Source organism: Setaria viridis, chromosome 2, assembly GCF_005286985.2.
Source record: "Setaria viridis chromosome 2, Setaria_viridis_v4.0, whole genome shotgun sequence".
NCBI classification, from domain to species: domain Eukaryota; kingdom Viridiplantae; phylum Streptophyta; class Magnoliopsida; order Poales; family Poaceae; genus Setaria; species Setaria viridis.
In genome coordinates, this window is record NC_048264.2 from 29,315,256 (window position 1) to 29,337,367 (window position 22,112).

At 44.2% G+C, this 22,112-nt stretch overlaps 1 protein-coding gene across 1 annotated transcript; it reads left to right on the forward strand.

The window, feature by feature from the left end:
- Positions 1–15,877: 15,877 nt before the first annotated feature.
- On the forward strand, positions 15,878–17,767 carry LOC117842655 (myb-related protein 306). The gene is made up of 3 exons (XM_034723150.2): positions 15,878–16,376; positions 16,470–16,599; positions 16,704–17,767. The coding sequence occupies exons 1-3, from the start codon at positions 16,244–16,246 to the stop codon at positions 17,407–17,409; spliced, it is 969 nt and encodes a 322-aa protein (XP_034579041.2). The 5' UTR covers positions 15,878–16,243; the 3' UTR covers positions 17,410–17,767.
- The last annotated feature ends 4,345 nt before the right edge of the window (positions 17,768–22,112 follow it).

The following is a 22,112-nucleotide window of genomic DNA, read 5'->3' on the forward strand; positions in this document are numbered from 1 at the left end:
ATCCCTAGGATTGATCAAGTCATAGGCTCGACAGCTGGATGCGCTCTACTCTGCTTCCTCGATTGCTACTTGGGGATATCACCAGATAGCTCTCAAGAAAGAAGATCAAATCAAGACCATGTTCATCACCTCTTACGGAGCTTTCTGCTACATAACAATATCCTTCGGGTTGAAGAATGCAAGCACCACCTATCAACAGGCAATTCAGGAGTGCTTCAAGAAACAATTACACCACAACGTAGAGTCGTACGTGGATGACGTGGTCGTAAAGACCAGAAATCCTGATGACTTGATTGCGGATCTGGAAGAAACCTTCGCAAGCCTGCGAGAATTCCGTTGGAAGCTGAACCCAACAAAGTGCATGTTCGTCGTACCCTTCGGAAAACTACTCGGGTTCATCATCAGTCACCGAGGGATTGAGGCTAATCCCGAGAAGATCTCCTCCATCACCAATTTGCACATCCCATCATGCATCAAGGACGTCTAGAAGCTGACTGGATGCATGGCGGCCCTCAACAGATTCATCTCAAAGCTTAGAGAACGGGGACTTCCCTTCTTCAAACTACTCAAGTGGCAAGATCAAGCCCTGTAATAGTTGAAGGACTTCTTATCAAAGCCACCAGTCCTCACGACACCAAATTCCAATGAAGACTTGCTACTCTACATCGTAAGAACTACCAATGTCGTCAGCATGGGGCAATCGTAGTTGAAAGTCCAGAACCAGGTCATGTATACAAAGTACAGAGGCCCATCTACTTCATCAGCAAGGTGTTGTCAGACTCTAAAACCAGGTACCCGTCAGTTCAAAAATTACTTTACGCAATACTACTCACCTCACGAAAGCTATGGCACTACTTCCAGGAACACAACATCTCCGTCGTCACAGACTTCCCATTGGGAGAAATTCTCCACAATCAGGCTGCAACAGGAAGAATCTTCATGTGGGTGGTAGAACTCGGAGCACTGTCCCTAGAATTCAAGTCAAGGACTGCCATCAAGTCACAAGCACTAGTCGATTTCATGGCAGAGTAGCGGGAACATCAAGTACCAACGGCAGCAGAGCGCCCAAAGCATTGGGTGATGTACTTTGATGGATCACTCAAGCTCGAGGGCGCTGTTGCAGGAGTACTCTTAATATCTTATAAAGGCGAACAACTCAAATATGTCTTACAAATCTTCTGGGAGGTATCCAACAATGAAGCTGAATACGAAGCGCTTCTGCACGGGCTTCGCCTAGCAGTCTCGCTGGGAATCAAGCGATTGTTGGTCTACGATGACTCACTAGTGGTAATCAATCAAGTCAATGACGAGTGGGATTGCCACAAGGACAACATGAATGTGTACTGCCTGTAAGTACGCAAGCTAGAGAACAAGTTCTCTAGTCTGGAGTTCCATCACGTGGTTCGCGACAATAATGTACCCACAAATGTCTTATCCAAGCTTGGATCTACTCATTCTCATGTTCCAGCTCGGGTCTTCATCCATGAACTACACAAGCCATCCATAGCGGAGCCGACGCCTTGAAAGACCACCGATCGAGGCCATGATGTGCCAGACTGGGAGATTATGATGATCGATGTAGACTAAAGAACCCCCTTCAAAGACTACATCAAGGAGCACAAGTTACCTCCAGACAAGACAGAAGCAGAGCAAGTCTCACGGCGAAGCAAGAACTACGTTCTAGTTGGGGACAAGCTCTACAGAAGAGGTGCATCATCAGGATTACTCATGAAGTGCGTCTCACGACAAGATGGCAAGGACATACTCGAAGAAATCCACAAAGGCATCTGCTGCAACCACACATCCTCAAGAACGATCGTGGGTAAGGCTTTCAGAGCAGGATTCTATTGGCCTACAGCTCTTGCTGACGCCGAGGAACTAGGTTGGTGATGCCGAGGGTGTCAATTCTTCACCAAGCATCAACACGTCCCTAACTACAAGCTAATAACCATACCGTCCTCTTGGCCCTTTGCATCCTGGGGGCTAGACATAATTAGCCCACTGCCTACGGCGCCTGGAGGGTTCAACCGAATACTCGTGGCGATCGACAAGTTTACTAAGTGGATCGAGGTGAAGCTAGTGACCTGCCCCAAAGTAGGCAGAGTACTCGACTTCCTCGATGAAATCCTCCATTGCTACGGCTTCCCCAATCGCATCATCACAAACCTGGGCTCAAATTTCAACAACCACTTGTTCTCGGAGTACTGTGAGAATAGCAGGATCAACATTCGGTACGTCTCTATCGCTCATCCACGGGCCAACAGCCAGGTTGAGCATGCTAACGGGATGCTACTGGAGGCTCTCAAAAAAGACTACACGATATTAGAAATACTAAAGAGGGCAAGTGGCTCAAGGAGCTACCCAATGTCCTCTGGGGGCTTCGCACCTAGCCATGCAAGCCTACAGGGTACTTACCCTACTTCCTGTCTACGGATTAGAAGCCATCCTCCCGCCGATATCATGTGGAAATCTCTAGTAGTCGAGCAGTATGAGGATGGCGCGGTAGAAGAAACAAGGCATCTAGATTTGGATAGCCTCGAAGAAGCTCGTTGTGCAGCACTCATCCAGTCAGCAAGGTACCTTGAAGAAATTCGCCGCTATCACGATCGCAATGTCAAAGAACGTTTGTTCAACATAGGCGATATGGTCCTCAAGCGTATCCAAGACACCGACGGACTGCACAAACTGAATTCACCATGGGAGGGCCCTTTCATCATCTCTAAGGTCACTAGACCTGGGTCATATAGGCTGCAAACTCTCTCTGGCGAAGAAGTCGACAACTTGTGGAACATCAAGGACTTGTGTCGATTCTACCCATATTTTACATATTTATGTAAATTGGCTATCGACCTTAGTTGTATAATTACAATTTAATAAAGCAGAATTATTTTTCGTCGTAAAATGACTATTTCTTCCTCAGTATTGACTTGCAAAAGCAAGTTCGTAGAGCTATTTAGCTCCCCAGGTACTGTCGCCCAACCCGCGGCTTGTAGTCATAAGCCTGCAAATAGATATTTTCGAGTTATTCAACTCATTGGATAAAATTGTCCACATACGGCTTGTAATAACAAGTCTGCACACACATCTTCGAGTTATTCAACTCGTTGGACGAAATTGTCCACACGTGACTTGCAAAGACAAGCTCGCACACAAAATCGTGAGCTAGTTAGCTCCTTGGACAAATCTGTCCATTGGTGGCTTTCAGAAAAGAAGTCGTTAGCAACCCGGGAGTTATCTACAATAACCGCAGCGTAGTTAACGCAGTGGCGAGATTAACGGGAATGTTCCATTTTTAAACACCCACAGTTATCGCTTGACAGTTTCCAATTCTTTGGGAAAGAGATAAGGTTACTATTGGTGAATGGTCACGTTGACCAGTGGTTGACCCTAATACCCAAACTAGTCATGTAACGGCTCGGGGGCTGCGTGCCACGTGCCCATCGACTAAAAAGTTTTTTCTTTAGGTTTTAAGGCAAAAGGAGATGTGAAATTATAGATTGACCCTCAGCCTGATTCTTCGATTCAACCTAAGGCTTGGGGGCTACTCCATATAGAGTGCGACTTTCATCGCAATTCGATATAAAATTCAAGATTGAAGATTCAAGACCAAGTTAAATGAGGCTTGAGCACATTCTAGCAGCATGGCAGTACTCGAGTACGTTTTGAAGACTCAATCCGATGGAGTACTCGAAGAGCACCACAAACTGTCAGAGGCATTTACAGAAATACTCGGGACAGCTACATTTGACTAAAAAGTACTCGGGAGCTTTAGTACTCGGGTGCAGGACAGCGTGGTCTACATGGAGGACAAGAACTAGTCGAGGATTAGGAAACTACTCGTAGCAAATAGAGTAGGACTCACTAGTCGAATTCCACTAGTATTCTTGTAAACAACCGACCTGTAACCCTACCCCCGGCAATATAATGCGAGGCAAGGACCCCCTCCAAAGCAAGTTCAATCCAATACAACACAACCAACACACAGAACGTAGCGTATTACGCAATCTAGCAGCCCAAACATGTCTAAATTGTGTGTTCGACTTCACCTTCAAGTTCCTAATCTCGGCGAGCCCCACGCACTAAACACTACCTTGGGCACCCCCTCAGTAGGTTGCTGGGTCTAAACACTGACACAGTTTAATTTCTAAATATTTTTCAAATATTGTAGCTTTTAAAAATATTAGCCTGTGCGGGAGCATAGTTTGATAGACTAGTATACAAAGTTAGTATAGAGAAGTGGATACATTTTGAGCGATGTTGGTCACAGAGCGACCGGCCAAGCTATTTTTTAATAAATGTTAGCATGTTAGGTAGATCGAGAGCATATACATTGCAATGTCATAATAAGAGCCCGTTTGGCATGGCACCGGCTCATGCCAAAATGGCTCCAACTCATCCGGAGAATCAACCTTTTGTGGCTCTAGCTCGTCTCATTGGAAAAATATTTGGTAGAACTTATTTTTCTTATTGGGTAAAAGATGTGAAATGTCTAAAGTGTGACGCCTTGTCCCGTTGTGACCTTGTGTGCGCATCGCCCTGCCCACTCCCTTGCCACCCTACTCATGCCTGCACCCACACTTGCCTCCGCGCCGTCGTCGTCCACCCCACAGTGGCACTACGTCTCATCCCTCTGCATCTGTGCTGCCCACTGTCGCTCTTCCAAGTACAAAGATGGAAAGTGAGTTGTTGGGAATTGCAATGAGGAGGAGCCGAGATAAGCCACATTTTTCAGCTTCATCTCACACTACGGGAAAGCTAAAAATTGCCGAGTGTATTTTTTTTGCCGAGTGTTTTTTTTCGAGCACTCGGCCAACAAGCTCTTCGCCGGGTGCCAAGCCAAAAACACTCGGCAAAAAAAATACACTCGGCAAATCGGGACTTTGCCGAGTGTCAAATAAAAAACACTCGGCAAACCCCCCCCCCCTTGCCGAGTGTCAAAGAAAACACTCGGCAAAGAGGGTAGTTTGCCGAGTGTCAAAAAAGACACTCGGCAAAGAGGGGGGTTTGCCGAGTGTTTTTTTTTACACTCGGCAAAAAAATAATTTTTTTTTCTCTTTTCACCATGAAATTTTTTCTACTCCCCACATACAACATGTGGGACTCCATGTTAAAATTTGGTATATTTTTAGATTTATTTGCTATATTTATTTAATTAATTGCATTTCAAGGAAATTTTTGGTATAAGTCAAATTTGAACTGCAAGTGATTCAAATTATGGAACAAAATGAGTAGAAAAATGATATTCATGTTATTTGGCCCATTTTGAGACCTGACCCATGAAATGAAAAGAAATTTCGAACATCTTGTTCAAGAAACACGACCATGAGCGTGTGGCAGTAGTATTTTTAAATTGTTAAAAAAACAAGCAAAGTCTGAAAATTATGAGATTTGTCATGATGTGATGATATAATACGTGGAGGCTGTGGAAAACAATTGAGAAGGTTTTGCACATTTCATCATGTACAATGATTACAAACCGAAGCATCTCAGAAGAAGAATAGTAACTTTGCGAGGATTCGATAAGATTTAGAGTCGAAGTGACGGTCGAGTTTGGTTTGACTACAAAACTTTTTGTATAGTCAATAGAGAACATATATTGGTTCGTGTGAAAATTTGGTATTTTTTTGAAACTTTTGGGTATTTTTAAATTTTTTTTCAAAAAAACTTTGCCGAGTGTCCTACATGGGACACTCGGCAAAGAAAACCTTTACCGAGTGTCCACGTAGGACACTCGGCAAACGGCCAAACCCACCCGCGCCGCAATTAAGACCCCCCCACTCGTCCAGCGGCCCGCACCAGACCCCCCCCACCCGTCCGGCGCACCCCCGGCCGACGCCCCCCTCCCCAACCTTCCTCTCCCGCCGCTGGCTAGCCGCCGCTGCCGCCGGCCCTTCCCTCCCTCCCTCCCTCTCCCTCTCCCTCTCCTACCGGCGCCCCTCCCCAACCTTCCTCTCCCGCCGCCGCCGCCGCCCCTTCCCTCCCTCCCTCCCTCTCCCTCTCCCTCTCCTACCGGCACCCCTCCCCCTCCTCTCCCCTCCTCCCTCCCTCGCGTGGCCGCCCCGCCCCTCTCCCCAGATCCGGCCGGATCCAGCAGGGAATCCGCCCCTCCTCCCCGGATCCGGCGGGGACTCATGTCGAGGGCCCCGGATCCGGCGGGCGTGGATGGTGGCGGCGGGCGTGGATGGTGGCCGCCGGCGGCGTGGATGGTGGCGGCGGCGGCGGCGTGGATGGTGGCGGCGGCGGCGGCGTGGATGGTGGCGGCGGCGGCGGCGTGGACGATGGTGGCGACGTGCTGGTGGTGCGGCCAACTGTGTCGACGTACCTCTTCTGGATCCGGCGCCGCCGCCTCCCCCTCCAGATCCGCCCCCTCCCCTTCCCCTTCCTCTCCAACACGGGCAGCGCCCCTTCCCTCGCTCTCCGGCGCGGGCGGCGCCCCTCCCCTCCCTCTCCGGCGCGGGCGGCGCCCCTCCCCTCCCTCTCCTCCGGCCCTTCCCCTCCCAGCTGGCGGTGGTGGTGGTGCTGGCGGCTGGTGGCTGGCGGTGGTGGCTGGCGGTGGCGGCCGGTGGCGGTGCTGGCGGTGGTGGCTGGCGGTGGTGGCCGGCGGTGGTGGCCGGTGGTGCTGGCGGTGGTGGCGGCGGCGGCGGAACAGGTTTTTTTTCAAAAATTGGATGCCGAGTCTTTTCTGGCCACTCGGCAAAGACTTTGCCGAGTGCGCGACAGAAAACACTCGGCAAATCCGTGTTTGCCGACTCAAAGTTTGCCGTGTGCCGTTTGCCGAGTGTAACACTCGGCAAACGGCTCGCCGAGTGTATTTCGCCCTTCGCCGAGTGCCCTTGGCACTCGGCAAGTTTCTTGTTTCCCGTAGTGTCGTTAGTGTAAAACCATTCTCCGGTTTCCGCGGGACTCTTGGGGTCCTCGTTTGAGAGGGCTTCAACAAAAGCTGCTCAACTGGTTGAGAAACCTCCCAAACAGCAGCTAAGTACTACTATTTCCCCAACAACAATAGTTGTGCTAACTAATTAATATTTAATTGGTTTTATTATTTAGTATACCTACCCAATTCTACCATGTTTATATAGCTTAAATCACTTGGCATACAACCTGGTTGAGCTCAATATCCAATGCTATAAAAACATGGTCATATTTTGGGTCCAATCTCATAGACGCGAGTAGTACATGACATTTAATTGTGCTGAGAAGCATAGAAAATAACAATATGGTATAATGTATTTTATGAGTTATTTCTAAACTTGTTTAATAATATCATAGTAACAAGGCAGTTTTGAATATAACATCATAATACGATTAGACTAGAGTTCAATGGCATATTACAGTTGCAGAAAATGATTTTCTTGATACAAACTAGGTACTCTATCTAACCATACAATTATGTAAAAGAATGGACGATTATGATATATATAGCTTTAGTCCAATGGGTTTTAACAAACATACAATAACATGGCATTAGAAAAATGGTTTTTGCAGTAATATTACCTACTCGCTCATGTGGCACTGTTATGCCTCTTAGTTCAGTAACAATTGACATCGGTAGTTTTATTCACGTTATATATTTGACATAATTAGTGCTTAGGGCAATCATCACTTATCACTGTTAGAGGTCAACTGATTGAACATAAGCTACACAATCCTATGAAGAAAGGGGCTAGAAGGGTGGGAGATAGAATGAATCTATGCCTTGACCTGATAGGGAAAGTAGAAACAATTCAGCTAAAAGAACATGGTGATACCTTTATCCGAAACTTGAATAAAAAGTCTTTTACAGTTAAATCTATGTACACAGATCTGATGAGTGGAGAAGGTGTCTCTTCCAAACTCATCTCCTAGAAATTAAACTTCAATTTAAAATCATAGTATTCTAGTGGTACTTAAAAAAGGGTCATCTTAACCAAGGATGATCTAGGAAAATGGAATTGACAGGGGTGCAGCAAATGTTGTTTCTGTTGCTTCGAAGAATCTATGCAACATTTGTCCTTTAATTGTCATGTGGCATGGACCCATGGTTCTTTTGGAATATAGTTAATATTTCCTTTGACATTTAACTGACATCTAGTATTACTAATTTGTTTGGTTTTTGGCATGGAAGTTTTCTTTGAAGCTTATAAATATGATTTTAATTAGTGCATCGTTGAGTAGGAATGATGTTATTCTCAGGAGAACTACTCCTAACTCATATGTGCAGGTCATCTTCATGGGGGCTTATGGGATAAGATGTTGGTTGTAGCTATTTAAAGAGGAAGAGAGAATCATCTTAAAGGAGAGCCGCCATCATGTGGAAGTCACCCCGATGGAGATATTTTATTAAGTTTGGTTGGAAGTTTAGAAAAAGAATCGAGGACTAGGCTTTGTTTCGCTCTTGTTTACTGCTGGAACTTGTGTATCATGTGGGGCATTGGCAGACTGAGTGCTGCATTTTCTGTATCCATCGGCTGTGTAAGCTCTCAACTGTGACTGCTGAGGCTGTAATTTATTCCTTAATCTAAAAGATGAAGAATGGGGGACTGCTACTGTGTGGAAATAATGCATGCACATAAATGTAACGTCATCTGAAGAATGTTGGATTGTGTACCTTTTCTTAATATTCATCTGAATTCAAATGTATACACACATTACATTCATCAAGTACGTTGTCCTTCAAAATTTTATTACTGTATTAAACTCACTGAGAAGATACATGTCCACTACTGATGTAATCATGTGTATCGATCGAGAACAAATACTTAGGTTTTGACGCGCAAGTCCTCCGATCCGTTATTTAGAGATTTGTATGTACCCACGCATGCACTCTACGTACATACTCCTATATATGTACATAGCCGCACGTATAATCATCATTTCACGCAACGCCTGCCACGTACACGACCAAGAACACAACAGGTTAAGTGCAAGGTCCGTTCCAAAATGTAGGTCGTTTTAGGTTTTTAGGTATCTACACATAAGCTATATCTAGGTGCATAGAAAAGATCTTGTAAAAAAAAACTAAAATGATCTACAATTTGAAATGGAGAGAGTACGTAGCTAATTACTGACTCGATCTGCTTATTATACTATAGTTATGAGGTATGCAGCACGCTTTGCATGCAATTGCAGGCTTGTGCCCCAATCTCTGACATGGATACTTTCTTGTTTCAGTGCATGCATATATACTACATCGGCGGTATGGTAGCTTCATGAATGCCGAGAAAGACAGAATCAATTAGGGTTAGTCACGCACTGTGCTGAGCTGTATAGTTGTTTGTACATTACAGGAAAAACGCATTCAGTACCGGATCCGAACTCCCCTTAGTACCGGTTGTGCAACCGGTATTGCTAAATTGGTACTAAAAGGGAAACCAACCGGTACTAAATTCTTTTTTCTTTTCTATTTCTTTTCTCATTTTTTTTCTGTTTCTTTTCTCATTTTTTTTTCTGTTTCTTTATTCTATATTATTATTTCGTATTTATTTCCTTTACGTATACCGCTATAATATGCTAATATATATAAAGTTGTATTTGATTTATAATGTTATATTTGAGATAATATTATACATAGACATATTGTGCATACACATATATGAATAATAAAACCCTCTCTGGTCTAATCATCCAAACATTATTTTCTTCTCAAGTTCAGATATATCAAGCCCCAAATTGTGATATTCAGCAAGATCAGTCTCTCCAACAATGACTCATATAAGACCATGTGCTTGATAACACTCATTTCCATATGCAAAGTGGACTCATGTTATGGACAAAAGTCAAGCTAAAAGAAATAAGTGAGAACAAAAGGTTAAAGTGCTCTAAGATAGTCACAACGCGATCAACTGAAATAATTCATATAAGAAGCCATAAAATCTAAATAGTTCTTCTTACGGCAAGCAAAATTCAAGCATAACTTTGGAACAAAACCAAAAGTTTCAACACAATAAATCTGAAAGCATGACTACCCAGCTGTGAGAGATACTAATGTCATAAATTATTTCCTTGCTGGCTAGCTAGTAGAACATGAGGAAATTAAGAGAAGCATCGGAATGGACCAAAGACAAAATGAAAGGAAGTCCATTACCTTGCCTGTTTTGGCGACCTCCTGCCTGCATCTGAGTGCTGCTGCCTGCAGTTGCCGCTACCCATCCAGTAGTCCAACCAAAGTTGCAGTTCATTTGCCACCACAAACCTCCTATCAATCCCACCTCAGTTGCAAGTTCGTTATCCCTGAAGGGTAAAAAACAACTCAATCAGAAGCAGCACTAACCGAAGCAAACATGAAAATTTGCTAGAATTTATTTAGTGGTGTTTAACATGGCAAACTTATATTTTTGAAACAACATTAACATAAGACATAGGACAGAACAAAAGCAACTTACATATTTTTGAAACAACATAATAAACACAGACATGGGATGGACTCATACTATTTAAGTTGTTGAGCATAACATGATGGAAATCCAACATAACCAATGCAGGATGGAAATATATATAATGTTAATAGGTTACCTCACATGATAGAAATGTTGAATTAGGATGGAAAATAATATCATGATGCTTTCCTTACCAGGATGCAGAATTGTATCTCCATACTACACAGCTTTCAAGATCACAAAATTCTGTTGATAATGTATTGGCATTTTCAGAAAACGTCTCCATACATGCAGTTTATGATTCCACTATTATAAACTCCAATGCGACACACTGCTCTGGTGCATCCTGATGACACTACTAATCAAAGAATGCTATCATCAAGTGAAGGAATTACTGGAGGGAAAGCGTAGCTTAATCCTTATCAGAAAAATTGCAAGTAATTATGCTAATACCATGAGAGATCTTCGGAGAGCTTCTCTGTTTTGTGTAGAACTGCACACATACATATAGCAACCACTTTTTTGGAGATGCCATCACTGATCCAAGAATAGATGGCATTATCGCTAAAAAGGTTTGTCAGTGATACATCTGCAGCATCGAATCGAAGGGGAAGGCAGGTAAGTCGGCGGCGTTACCTTGCCGGAGCGCTTGAGGTGGGCGGAGCAGGCCTTGACGAACTCATGCGGATCCCGACCTCCTTGGCCCAAGCTGTCCGAGGCCGCCCGACGCCGACACCCTATCTGCCACCTCCGATACCGGCCCTGGAGGCACGCGCGGAGGGCTCGGGTAGGCATGGGCGGTGGCATCACAGCTCGGGGCGAACTTGGATCACACGTTCGAAGCAGTTCAATCGCATCAACATCATACTCCTCTCGCTACTATCGCATCCATCGATCTGATTACTCGGGCAATGCCACAAACCAAATACACTAGGCAATAGGCTCAGCTGGCAGAACGTGCGTACGAGCAACTCGATCAACAAAGCCTGATACATTCGGTTTGACACACCTCATCCCAGCATGGCAGTAACCATAGGCGACCAAGTCGAAACGAGGGTGCCAGACCAAGTTGAATTGAGGATGCCAGACCAAGACAAGTTGGAGCAAAGGGTAGTCGGGTGGAACCCTCAGGAGGCTGTGGCCACCGTGGGCCCAATCCAGAGCCTGAACGCCCGGTACGTAACCTTCGTCAAAAGATCAACAATAGTCGTGACGCCCGTATAATCATTGAAGGACGCCATCGCGAGCGCGAGCAGGAAGTTGAATACCAGGGAGAGAATTCTGACGGGTTCCCCATCTTCTCAAAACAAGTACGGAAGATAGTTCTACCCGAAAAATTCAAACCTCCGAGGATCACCAAGTATGATGGCAAGCAGAACCCAGTCCAATGGCTGCGGTGCTACTCACTGTCAGTACAGGCGGTAGAAGGGAACAACGATACCAAGCTAAGGTCATCTACTTCCCCATCTGCATGGAGGCAGGGCCACTCACATGGCTCGTGTCACTAGACAAGAACTCCATAGATACATGGAAAGACCTCAAGGCGGCGTTCACAAACAACTTCGCAAGGGCAATGCAGCTATGGAGTGCAACTTTCATCGCACTTCCATATAAAATTCAAGATTGAAAATTCAAGATCAAGTTAAATGAGGTTTGAGCACATTCTAGCCGCATGGAAGTACTCGAGTACGTTTTGACGACTCAATCTAATGGAGTACTCGAAGAGCACCACAAACTAGTCGGAGGCATTTACAGAAGTACTCGGGAATGCTACATTTAACTAAAAAGTACTCAGGAGCTTGTCGTCCATACATCTATGGGCCAACCAGAAGGTTTGGACACTCCTAGATACAGGGTTGTACATTGAGACGTGTCAGACATGGAGATTATGGTGCATGACGGAGTGGTCTACGTGGAGGACAAGAACTAGTCAAGGATTAGAAAACTACTCGTAGCAAATAGGGTAGGACTCACTAGTCGAATCCAACTAGTATTCTTATAAACAACCGACCTGTAACCCTGCTCCCGGCAATATAAGGCAAGGCAGGGACCCCCTCCAAAGCAAGTTCAATACAATACAATACAACCAACACACAAGACGTCGGGTATTACGCAATCTAGCGACCTAAACCTGTCTAAATTGTGTGTTCGAGTTCACCTTCAAGTTCCTGATCTCAGCGAGCCCCACGCATTAAATACTACCTCGGGCACCCCCTCGGTAAGTTGCCGGTTAACACCAACATCAACCCCTATGAAACTCTCGTATATCTAACTATATTCAAAATAATTGGAACGCCTCACTGTTTTGAGACAACTAAACTCCAAACCTGGGTGCCATGTCTAATATGCTTTACAAATTGACAACATGACTTACATATTATATAGATCTTAGTTTTTCTAGATATTTAATTACATGACTAATATACCGTTGCCAGGTGTGAAAAAATAGTTATTAGCTTAGCCGTGTAGCTTTTGTGGGGGAGTACATGTGTCATCTACGAGGAAACCGGGAAAAAATTATTTGTTTGGCAAAACACTTCAATCTTCACTTCTTTTGTTGGGATCTTGATCCTGAGGGGATCTAATGACATCATGCTTTGGTTGTCGCGTGCAATGTCCCACAGCTAATTAAATGGTGCTCTTCCACTCCCCGCCCTCTGCCAATGGCCACCATCATCGCCTACAATCGAATCTACACTAGTCTACACTAGTCATCCTAATTAATTTTCGATCCAATAAAAGTTAATTAAGTATGCAAGAATTTTGTATAAAAATATACACCAATCTTCCTAAGAGCAAGTTCAATAATAAAGCTAGCCCATTATTGTTTTTAGGCTCATACCATGTCATGTAAAGGCAGCATACAAAGAAACAACAAATACAATAATCTGTCCCAACTATTATCTCTTCCAGAAATGGCCTCATGCGTGAGAGATGATGTCAGTGTTCGCGTACACAGCCGTTTAGCCCGTTTACATGCACACAGTGCCTAGCCGTGTCCGTTTAATCACCCGTTTAGCCCGTTTAATGACCATTTAACCCGTTTAATTGGCCATTTAGTTCGAATAAAGAGCTAAACGGTAGGTGACCGACTGTTTAGCGTTTAGGGTAACATTGGTAGTAGTATAATATTGAAATTCAGACGACTAAAAAATGGTTCTGAAAGGAGGATACCACTAAGTATAAATTTGTGAAAGGATGATGATTAAAAAAGCTCACGAAGCATGCATGTAGTCAATTAGACTTCAAGAATGAACCACGCATATATTCATAAGAATAAAAAAAACTGCTACTTTTTAAGACAATTCAATACGATAAGTATTCCAGCCTTTTCACATGGAGTGTATATGGCCGAAATCATTTGTACCTGTCCCTATAAAACATAAAATGGTGTCAGTGTTTATAGAAGACAATTCGTCTTATTGATCAGTATGTTACATCAAAAAGTTATTCTATTGAGTCAGAAATATATATAAGTGATGTTTTAGGTCCGCATCCAATCAACTAATCCAACCTTTTGTAATTAGTTTTGAAAATTAGTTTCATAAAATTATAATTTTTCTATATTCTATAATATGTCACAACAAAAGTTGTATTAATTAAATTTGTGTTTTAAAGACCGCGTAAATGTTCAAAATGTCACTTATTTGGGACTAGACCCATTTGAAAGATGTGGTCAACATGGTTTGGGTAGTCGATGTCATTCTAAATACTAAGAAAGTAAACTTGGTGGTTATGAGTTGATTTTATTAATTATTTGAGTTAATGCAGCACTTAATCATCTAACTACCACTACCTGGCAGCCGCATTTGGACACACAACAAAATGGTTGGAGTGCAAGAAACAAGCCACATGGAAAGAAATAGATTGACATCAAGTTTAATGCAATGGTGTTCTAAGAAAAAAACAATAATGCTCTAATATTACTTTTAGAGGGAATCTCTAACAATGTGTTGATTCGGAGCATCTAATATTATCATTCCAGAGTAGTTTTATTTTGGGTCATGGTCTAAATGATGGCATTGAATTAATCCCTCCGTCCTTTAGTTTGGATATTTCACTGTGTTGTCTTGTTTTAGGCCCCCTTTGGATACACAATGCTAAACTTTAGCACTCCATTTGAGGGTGCTAAAGTTTAGCACTTGGGGTTGTTTGGATACAGTGCTAAAGTTTAGCACATTGGGTGAGAAATGACTACATTACCCTCATTTATGACTGGCTTGGGGAAAAGTGGAGAGGAGAGAGAGGGGGGCAGCAGGGGAAAAAATGAGCTTGGGACCACTTTTAGCACCCATTAGCACCTTTTAGCACCCCTTGGGTGTGCTAAAGAAAATGGAGGTGCTAAACTTTAGCACACCCCTTTTAGCACCCCTGTTTGGGAGCCCAAGTGCTAAAAGGTGCTAAAAAGTGGGGTGCTAAAATTTAGCACCCCTCTCCAAACGGGGCCTTAGTCGTAAACACGTACACATATCAATAGAAGATTGATAGATAATTCTAGACCTTGCATTTCATAAGCAAGGAAAACAAACAGCAAACTTTTTCCAGAAACTAGCTAATGCAGTACCTGCGTAGACGCTTGTACGTACACTAGGTCACTACAAGCACCTCGTTATTAATGGCATATTACCGACCACTAAAAAAGTTGCCATATTGACAAAATACACGGGATGTTAGACCTATAGGATTGCATTAAGTCTGCTTTACCTCTTCACCTATTTAAGTTTGACTACTTAGCCCTCACTTATGAAACTAGCTAGGTGTCCTACCCCTCAACTATCCAAAACCGTCTAAATAAACCCCTCTGTAGCAGCTCTTAAGGTGATTTTTTTTCCCTACATGACACTACACAGACAGTGATGTGGTGATAAGAATGTAGACCCATCATGCAAGAATCAACACTTTCTCCACCGCTAAGCTCCAGTAAATACTGAAGAACACCTCGTCATCCACAACTCCAATAACCAATTGCAAGCCATTGTTGCCGAGCTCCCTCCTAACAAGATGAGGCTCATCGGACCCTTCATTCTCTCCCTTCAGGTCACACTCACCCTCATCGACTTCCAGACCCACCAACTCTCATCTCCTCTCGGACCTATATTGGTGATAGAGTCACTGACAAGATATGGGTACTCCCTCCGTCCTAAATTATAGGTCATTTAAGCATCTTAAGGTTTATAGATTTTGCTATACATCTATACATAGTACTTATCTAGATGCATGCATAGCAAAAGTAATGAACTTCGAAAATTTAAAACAACCTACAATTTAGGATGAAGGGAGCATTGCAAGACCCATTTATACTCGGTAGCAAGATACACCCACCTATTTATCCCAAATTCATTACATTGTCACCACGTACACTACACAGCCATTCCTCTCAAGGGAAAAAGATACAATAAGCACACATTTATTTGCCAGCATATAAAAAAACATATCCTTTCATCAATATATATAGCAACACAAACCCAAAATTCCAGGAACGAAATGCTACCAAACCAAACCCGCTGGATGAGGTTCAGACAGGCCCCCTGTTCGCTTATTGCTGCGCAGTGCACATCTGCCCATCTGACTCGTGTGGATGTAACACATGTCGCGTCGCGGGTTTGATTTGTTAGATCAGCATTTCTACCCGGGTCAAACTGTTTCCAGTCCCACTGAACTACTTCTTCCTCCTCTCGCCCTCAGCCCGTGCTGTGCCTGTGCGTGTATATATACGCATCCTGCCCCCACCCCCTTTTACCTCCTCACTCATCTGCTGCCTTGACGACCCCGGCCGGAATCCATCGATCGGTGCTTTATATCTCTTAGCAAGCGAGCTCACCAACCACCACTGCCGCTAGCTGCCGGCCGGAGAGGAAGAGGAGGAAAAGGAGAGAGGAGGCGGTGGCATGGGGAGGCCGCCGTGCTGCGACAAGGTGGGCGTGAAGAAGGGGCCATGGACGCCCGAGGAGGACCTCATGCTCGTCTCCTACGTCCAGGAGCACGGCCCCGGCAACTGGCGGGCCGTGCCGACCAACACCGGTGCGTGCGTCGCGTATGATGCCGTGGGATGATTGCCTTCCAAGATCCAAGCTTTGATTTGATTCCTTTTTTGCCGGCGGTGTGCGCGTGCAGGGCTGATGAGGTGCAGCAAGAGCTGCAGGCTGCGGTGGACCAACTACCTTCGGCCGGGGATCAAGCGCGGCAACTTCACCGACCAGGAGGAGAAGCTCATCATCCACCTGCAGGCCCTCCTCGGCAACAGGTGAACCGTGAACCCTCGAATCTCTGGTCTTGTTTCTGATTAATTTCATGGTCGAATCGCCGGCGAGGTGTTTTGAGTGCTGAGCTTGCTGATCTGCTCTGAAGGTGGGCGGCGATAGCGTCCTACTTGCCGGAGAGGACGGACAACGACATCAAGAACTACTGGAACACGCATCTCAAGAAGAAGCTCAAGAAGATGCAGGCTGGCGGCGAAGGTGACGGGGGAGACGACGGGGGCGGCGGCGACGCCGGCGGTAGGACCGGGGCCGGGGGCGGGAAGCGTCCGGCCGTCCCCAAGGGGCAGTGGGAGCGGCGGCTGCAGACCGACATCCACACAGCGCGGCAGGCGCTGCGCGACGCGCTCTCGCTGGAGCCCTCGGCGCCGCAAGCGAAGGCGGCGCCCCCACCGACGCCTCCGGGGTCCGCGACGTACGCGTCCAGCGCCGAGAACATCGCGCGGCTGCTGGAGGGGTGGCTGCGCCCGGGCGGCGGCAGCGGGGGCAAGGGGCCGGAGGCGTCGGGGTCGACGTCCACAACGGCGACGACGCAGCAGCGGCCGCAGTGCTCCGGCGAGGGCGCGGCTTCCGCGTCGGCGAGCCACAGCGGCGGCGCGGCCGCGAACACGGCCGCGCATACCCCGGAGTGCTCGACGGAGACCAGCAAGATGGCAAGCAGCGGCGCGGCGGGCGCCGGCGCCGCGCCGGCGTTCTCGATGCTGGAGAGCTGGCTTCTCGACGACGGCATGGGCCACAGCGAGGTGGAGCTCATGGCCGATGTGGTGCCACTAGGGGACCCCAGTGAGTTCTTTTAATCAAGTCCGCTTACAAGTACAACCAAAAAAGCAAGTTGATCAAGTAGCTCGTAGAGATGCAAGAACACAAGAAGAAATTAATCGCCGGACGACGGGTTAGGTGACTAGTTAAGCAGACATGAACAGACTAAATGTCTTTGAATTCTCGGCGATTTAGATCGAGTTGGGTGTCGATCTAGTCTGTTTAATCCCCTTTTTTATTTCTTTTCGCTGTTTTTTCTCTGATGTTAGGGTTTGGAACTGATCATGTAAGCTTATACTAATGACAGGTTCCTAAATGGACCATCCATGAGGCTGGCAGAAAGAAAGAAGTGTACATCTTAAAAGATCTAAATATTTAGATGTTATAGATGCTCAATTATGTTACTCCGTATTTTCCTTGCGCTATATACACTATAAATTCCATTCCATTATACGAAATGGAGATTATTATAAAACTCACTCATAGTTCAATCAACCATGTATGATGTATAAATGATCTTTTTTCCCTGAAAAATGTATAAATGGTGTTTTCTTTTCTAGGACTATATCTTGTGGAATTCTGGTGAAATTCTCACGGATCCAAGTGAAACAATTTGATGGTTTCTTCAAAAGTTACTTGACTAAGGTCTAGCAAGAGATTATTACTAATTTGGAGCCGGTGATTGCAGTCCTTGAGATGTGATGGATCTCATTCGTGAATCATTTTCATGTGAATTAGATACCATTTTTAACATGTGGGGTACCAAAGATGAAGGAAAATTAGTGTGCTTGTACATCCATTAAAACTGAGATCTTTATGTGTACTTGAAAATTTGCGAGCTCTGGTGTTCAGTTGAACATAGAGCTGTCTTGCATTTATTTGGCCCAATTCAATGAATGAAAATCACATGGCACAGCTAATCTCTTCTGGAGTACAGTGTACTGTTATATGTCTGGATTCTAATTAAACTTTTTACAAGTAACTGATTTCTCTTTTTGGTGAAATTATATCCTGCTGCAAACAACAGGGATTGCTTAAAATTGTTTCTAGAAACTTCTCGCTTTCACAAACTTTAGTCAAAGTTTTTTTAACTATCTCCGTTATATACGTATATACTCCTATATCTAATATATATCTTTCTTGATCGTTGATTATATGTATCTGTGTGTGAATGCCTCTTTTCCTAATAAGATCATAGCAGGTGATCATTTTTTTAACTTATGAAAGTATCCGTTAGCACAAGATAATTATGATACAAATAAAAATATGCATAAGGTTATTCAAATTTTTTGTTGACTCGTATAAATTGGAATCACAAGGTAATGACCTAATTTTTTTAGCAAATACGACATACCCATCATTCACCCACACAGAAAAAGGGATTTGAAATCAATTGGAATTGTGGAGTGCCCCATCCAATCCACGATATGATATAAGTTGGAGACCATGTGTGACTAGTTTAATCCGATGGCATCATTTAGATAGCTCTCCTGGTGTATACTCATAGTAGACACTTGACCTAATTTTCCTTCCTTCCATTCTGTGATGGATGGTGACCCATGATGGGATCAACCATTGAATCCGGCATTACATAAATGTTTAAGCTCTAAATGCTGCCTCCGGTTCCATGCCATATGGGCATAGCTCATCAAAAGATCTCGTTGAAGTGTGTTTATCATGTGCATACGGTAAAAAATCTGTTATGCTTATTGTTATTGTGATGCTGACACACGCATGAGAAACTCATATAGTGAAGAAAATGTTCATAGACCATATGGGTATTAGAGAATTGAACAAGTGAATTTCTCTGGTTTTTTGCATTTATTTTAATTTATACTAAATACTAAACCCGATGATTTGGGTCCGCGACTCTAAACTGGAGGGAATTTTCACCATCATTTGTACATATCCCTTTCCATTACTCATAATAATATGAAACTTCAACTTTTTTTTCTTATGGAGATATGAATAAGAAGAACAACATGATATTCCAGTAAATTAAATTTGTATTTGGAAGAGGGTAGCAACTACAGGAAAGATGTGACATGAACATCCTTCACTGCCTTTGTTGGTCAACTGTATATGACATATCCTACTCATGTGAAGGATTAATATGAGCACAGTGACTGCAAATTTGTGCTTAGCAACTGGTAGTAAATCGATGAGAAATATAAAATCATATATAACGTAAGCATGGTTTATAAGATAGAACTTTGATCAGTGATTGCTGCAAAAAAAATATGATATTTAAAATAAAAACGATCATATATACATTATGGTATAATTTAGTGGTGAATCCACTATCACTGCTTTTGTTTTGTCTATCTATCCATTTTCTATATATTTATGGTATAGGCTAAAAGTTTATTCGATAAAAGAATCGTAAAATGACATGTATGTACGTCCGATCGGAAGGAGTAGAGACTGTGATAGTTCTTACAAACAGATGACGAAACAATACTACTAGACATGCATGTAGTAACTGAAGCCACAGATTTTTCAAGAGGTTTCTCGGTGATGACATATGCCCTTGCGTAAGGTTTGTTGGATTTGTGATTTATCTAAAGGAAGCATATGAAAGAGAAGTCAAATTTTAGCACAAGGATCAAGAGAAAAGGCAGAGTGCCAAATAAGAATAACGTCATAGCATATTTTTTTGGATTGAACCAAATGCAAAATTCAGTTTCAGGCTGACTTATTGTGAGAAGGTAACCTTCGGCTCTAGTGAAACCAAACAGTGCCCTAAAATGAAAGCGCAAGCATGCACCATTTGGTATAGATGTTTGCAATTTCTAGAGAAATTCCTGATATATATAAAGAATACGTTTCGTATATCTATGTTTGCAATTTGATATACAAAGAATTGCTTCCTGATAATTACTAGAAATATAAAAAACACTAGCTTTATAGGTTTCTCGTACCTCTAGTACTGTTTCTGGATTTGGTGTCTATATTTGCTTCATGTCAACTACCGCTTGCTATGACAAACTGGAGAGGCCTTTCAGCATTCAAGTCCGCTCTGAAACACACACATAAAACATATCCAAAGCATCGCTCGGAATCTGCCGGCGTGACGCCAGCACTGGTGCGAGACAGTGGGACGACTGCCATGACGACTCCCTGCATGCATTCCATGTACCAGAGCCCTCCCATGGATATGCACCAGCAAGCAGCGGCAGCCATGGATGGGAAAGAAAAAAAGAAAGAGAGAGACGAGCGAGAGTAAAGGGCAAGGCAACAAGAGACCCGGACGGAGTGCTATGCCATGCGGCCTTGGAAACGTACAGGGTCGGAGTAAATGCCGCCCGGCTCTCGCGCTTAGCTTGCAGATGTCGTAGGGCGCCATTGACATCCTGCAGCTTCATGCATATGCATGCGCCACACCTAACAGAAGCTGTAAAAAAAGGGGGGAAGAAAGAAAAGCCATGGCTAGCTCTCGATCTCATGCAAGCCATGACCTCATGGCCGAAAGAAAGGCTCAGCTCTTTCGATCGTTGCATGCTGGGTGCTTCAGTTGAGGCATGTGAATCCTAAAATATTGCTGAATCTTGGTTATACACTAAAAGATACATTATTTTCTAGGACTATTTAATTAGAACTCAAAAATTTCAGTGCGTGCATGCAGCTGCATGGAGAAGGAACAACGCATGGTTGAACTTGAACCTGGACGCTGGTGCTTTGTATTTTACTGAAGAAAGCTTTCAACGAGATGTGGTCAAAGCCGGAAAGGGGAGAGATAAAACAATGTAGTAGGAGGAGCATAGGCCAGACGAAAACTCAGAGTGATGGAATTGAATGCTGCAGAGCAAAAGAGAAACGAAAAGAGGAGTAAATGCATTGGCCTCCACCACTGCACATGTGAGGTGACTTATTGGTATGGTAGTGCAGCTAGACAGCACCCAGCAGTACCAGAGCTCATCATCAGCTGAATCCATGCTGCAGCTGCACACTGTGCCTCGCTCTCTCCTCTTTAAACTCTTCACCGAGCTAGCTGCCTGTAAAGATCATACGTAAAGCCGAGGAACACGAGATCGATCGAGGACACGGCATCGGCTGGTGCGTGTGACATGTGTCCTGTGGCTAGCTTTGATTTGATCTCGCTGCCACTCCCAGTCTGTAAAAGCAATGAAAGTCTGAAGCTATACAGATTGCTTAGCTCTGTCGTCCTCACATTTTTCCTGAACGATCGTCTACAGGAACCAGAACAGCAGTTGTGCTCATCATCCAAGGTATCGGTCGGTCGATCCAGAGCTGGATCATCGGTCATTCATCGCACTGCCCGGCCGGCTTGCTCTTGCTCACCATGAATGTTGGTTGCATGCAGCATGAATAAACGCCAAGTCAACCAGCTTGCACTGACACGTGGACGTTAGTTAATTACTGCATCCATGCACTGCATCAAGGATTCAAAGCTAGGGACTACGAGACCAAGGGCCTGTTTGGATACAAACTCCTAAAGTTTAGGATTCTTCTAAAGTTTAAGATTCAGAAATTTGTAGTCCTAAAATTTAGGAGAGGGTTGTTTGGATGGAATCCTAATCTTTTGGATGTTAGAGGGAAAATGACTTTTTTACCCCCAATTACTCCTTCTAAATGCTCCTGCACTGTTCACGTCATTAAATGTTTCGGGAGGGCAACAGGGGTAAAGGGAGCTTTGGGGACCACTTTTAGGAGAAAAAGAACCCATTAGGATGCCTTGGCCCTCCTAATGAAAATAGCCCTCCTAAAGTTTATGAGTGCA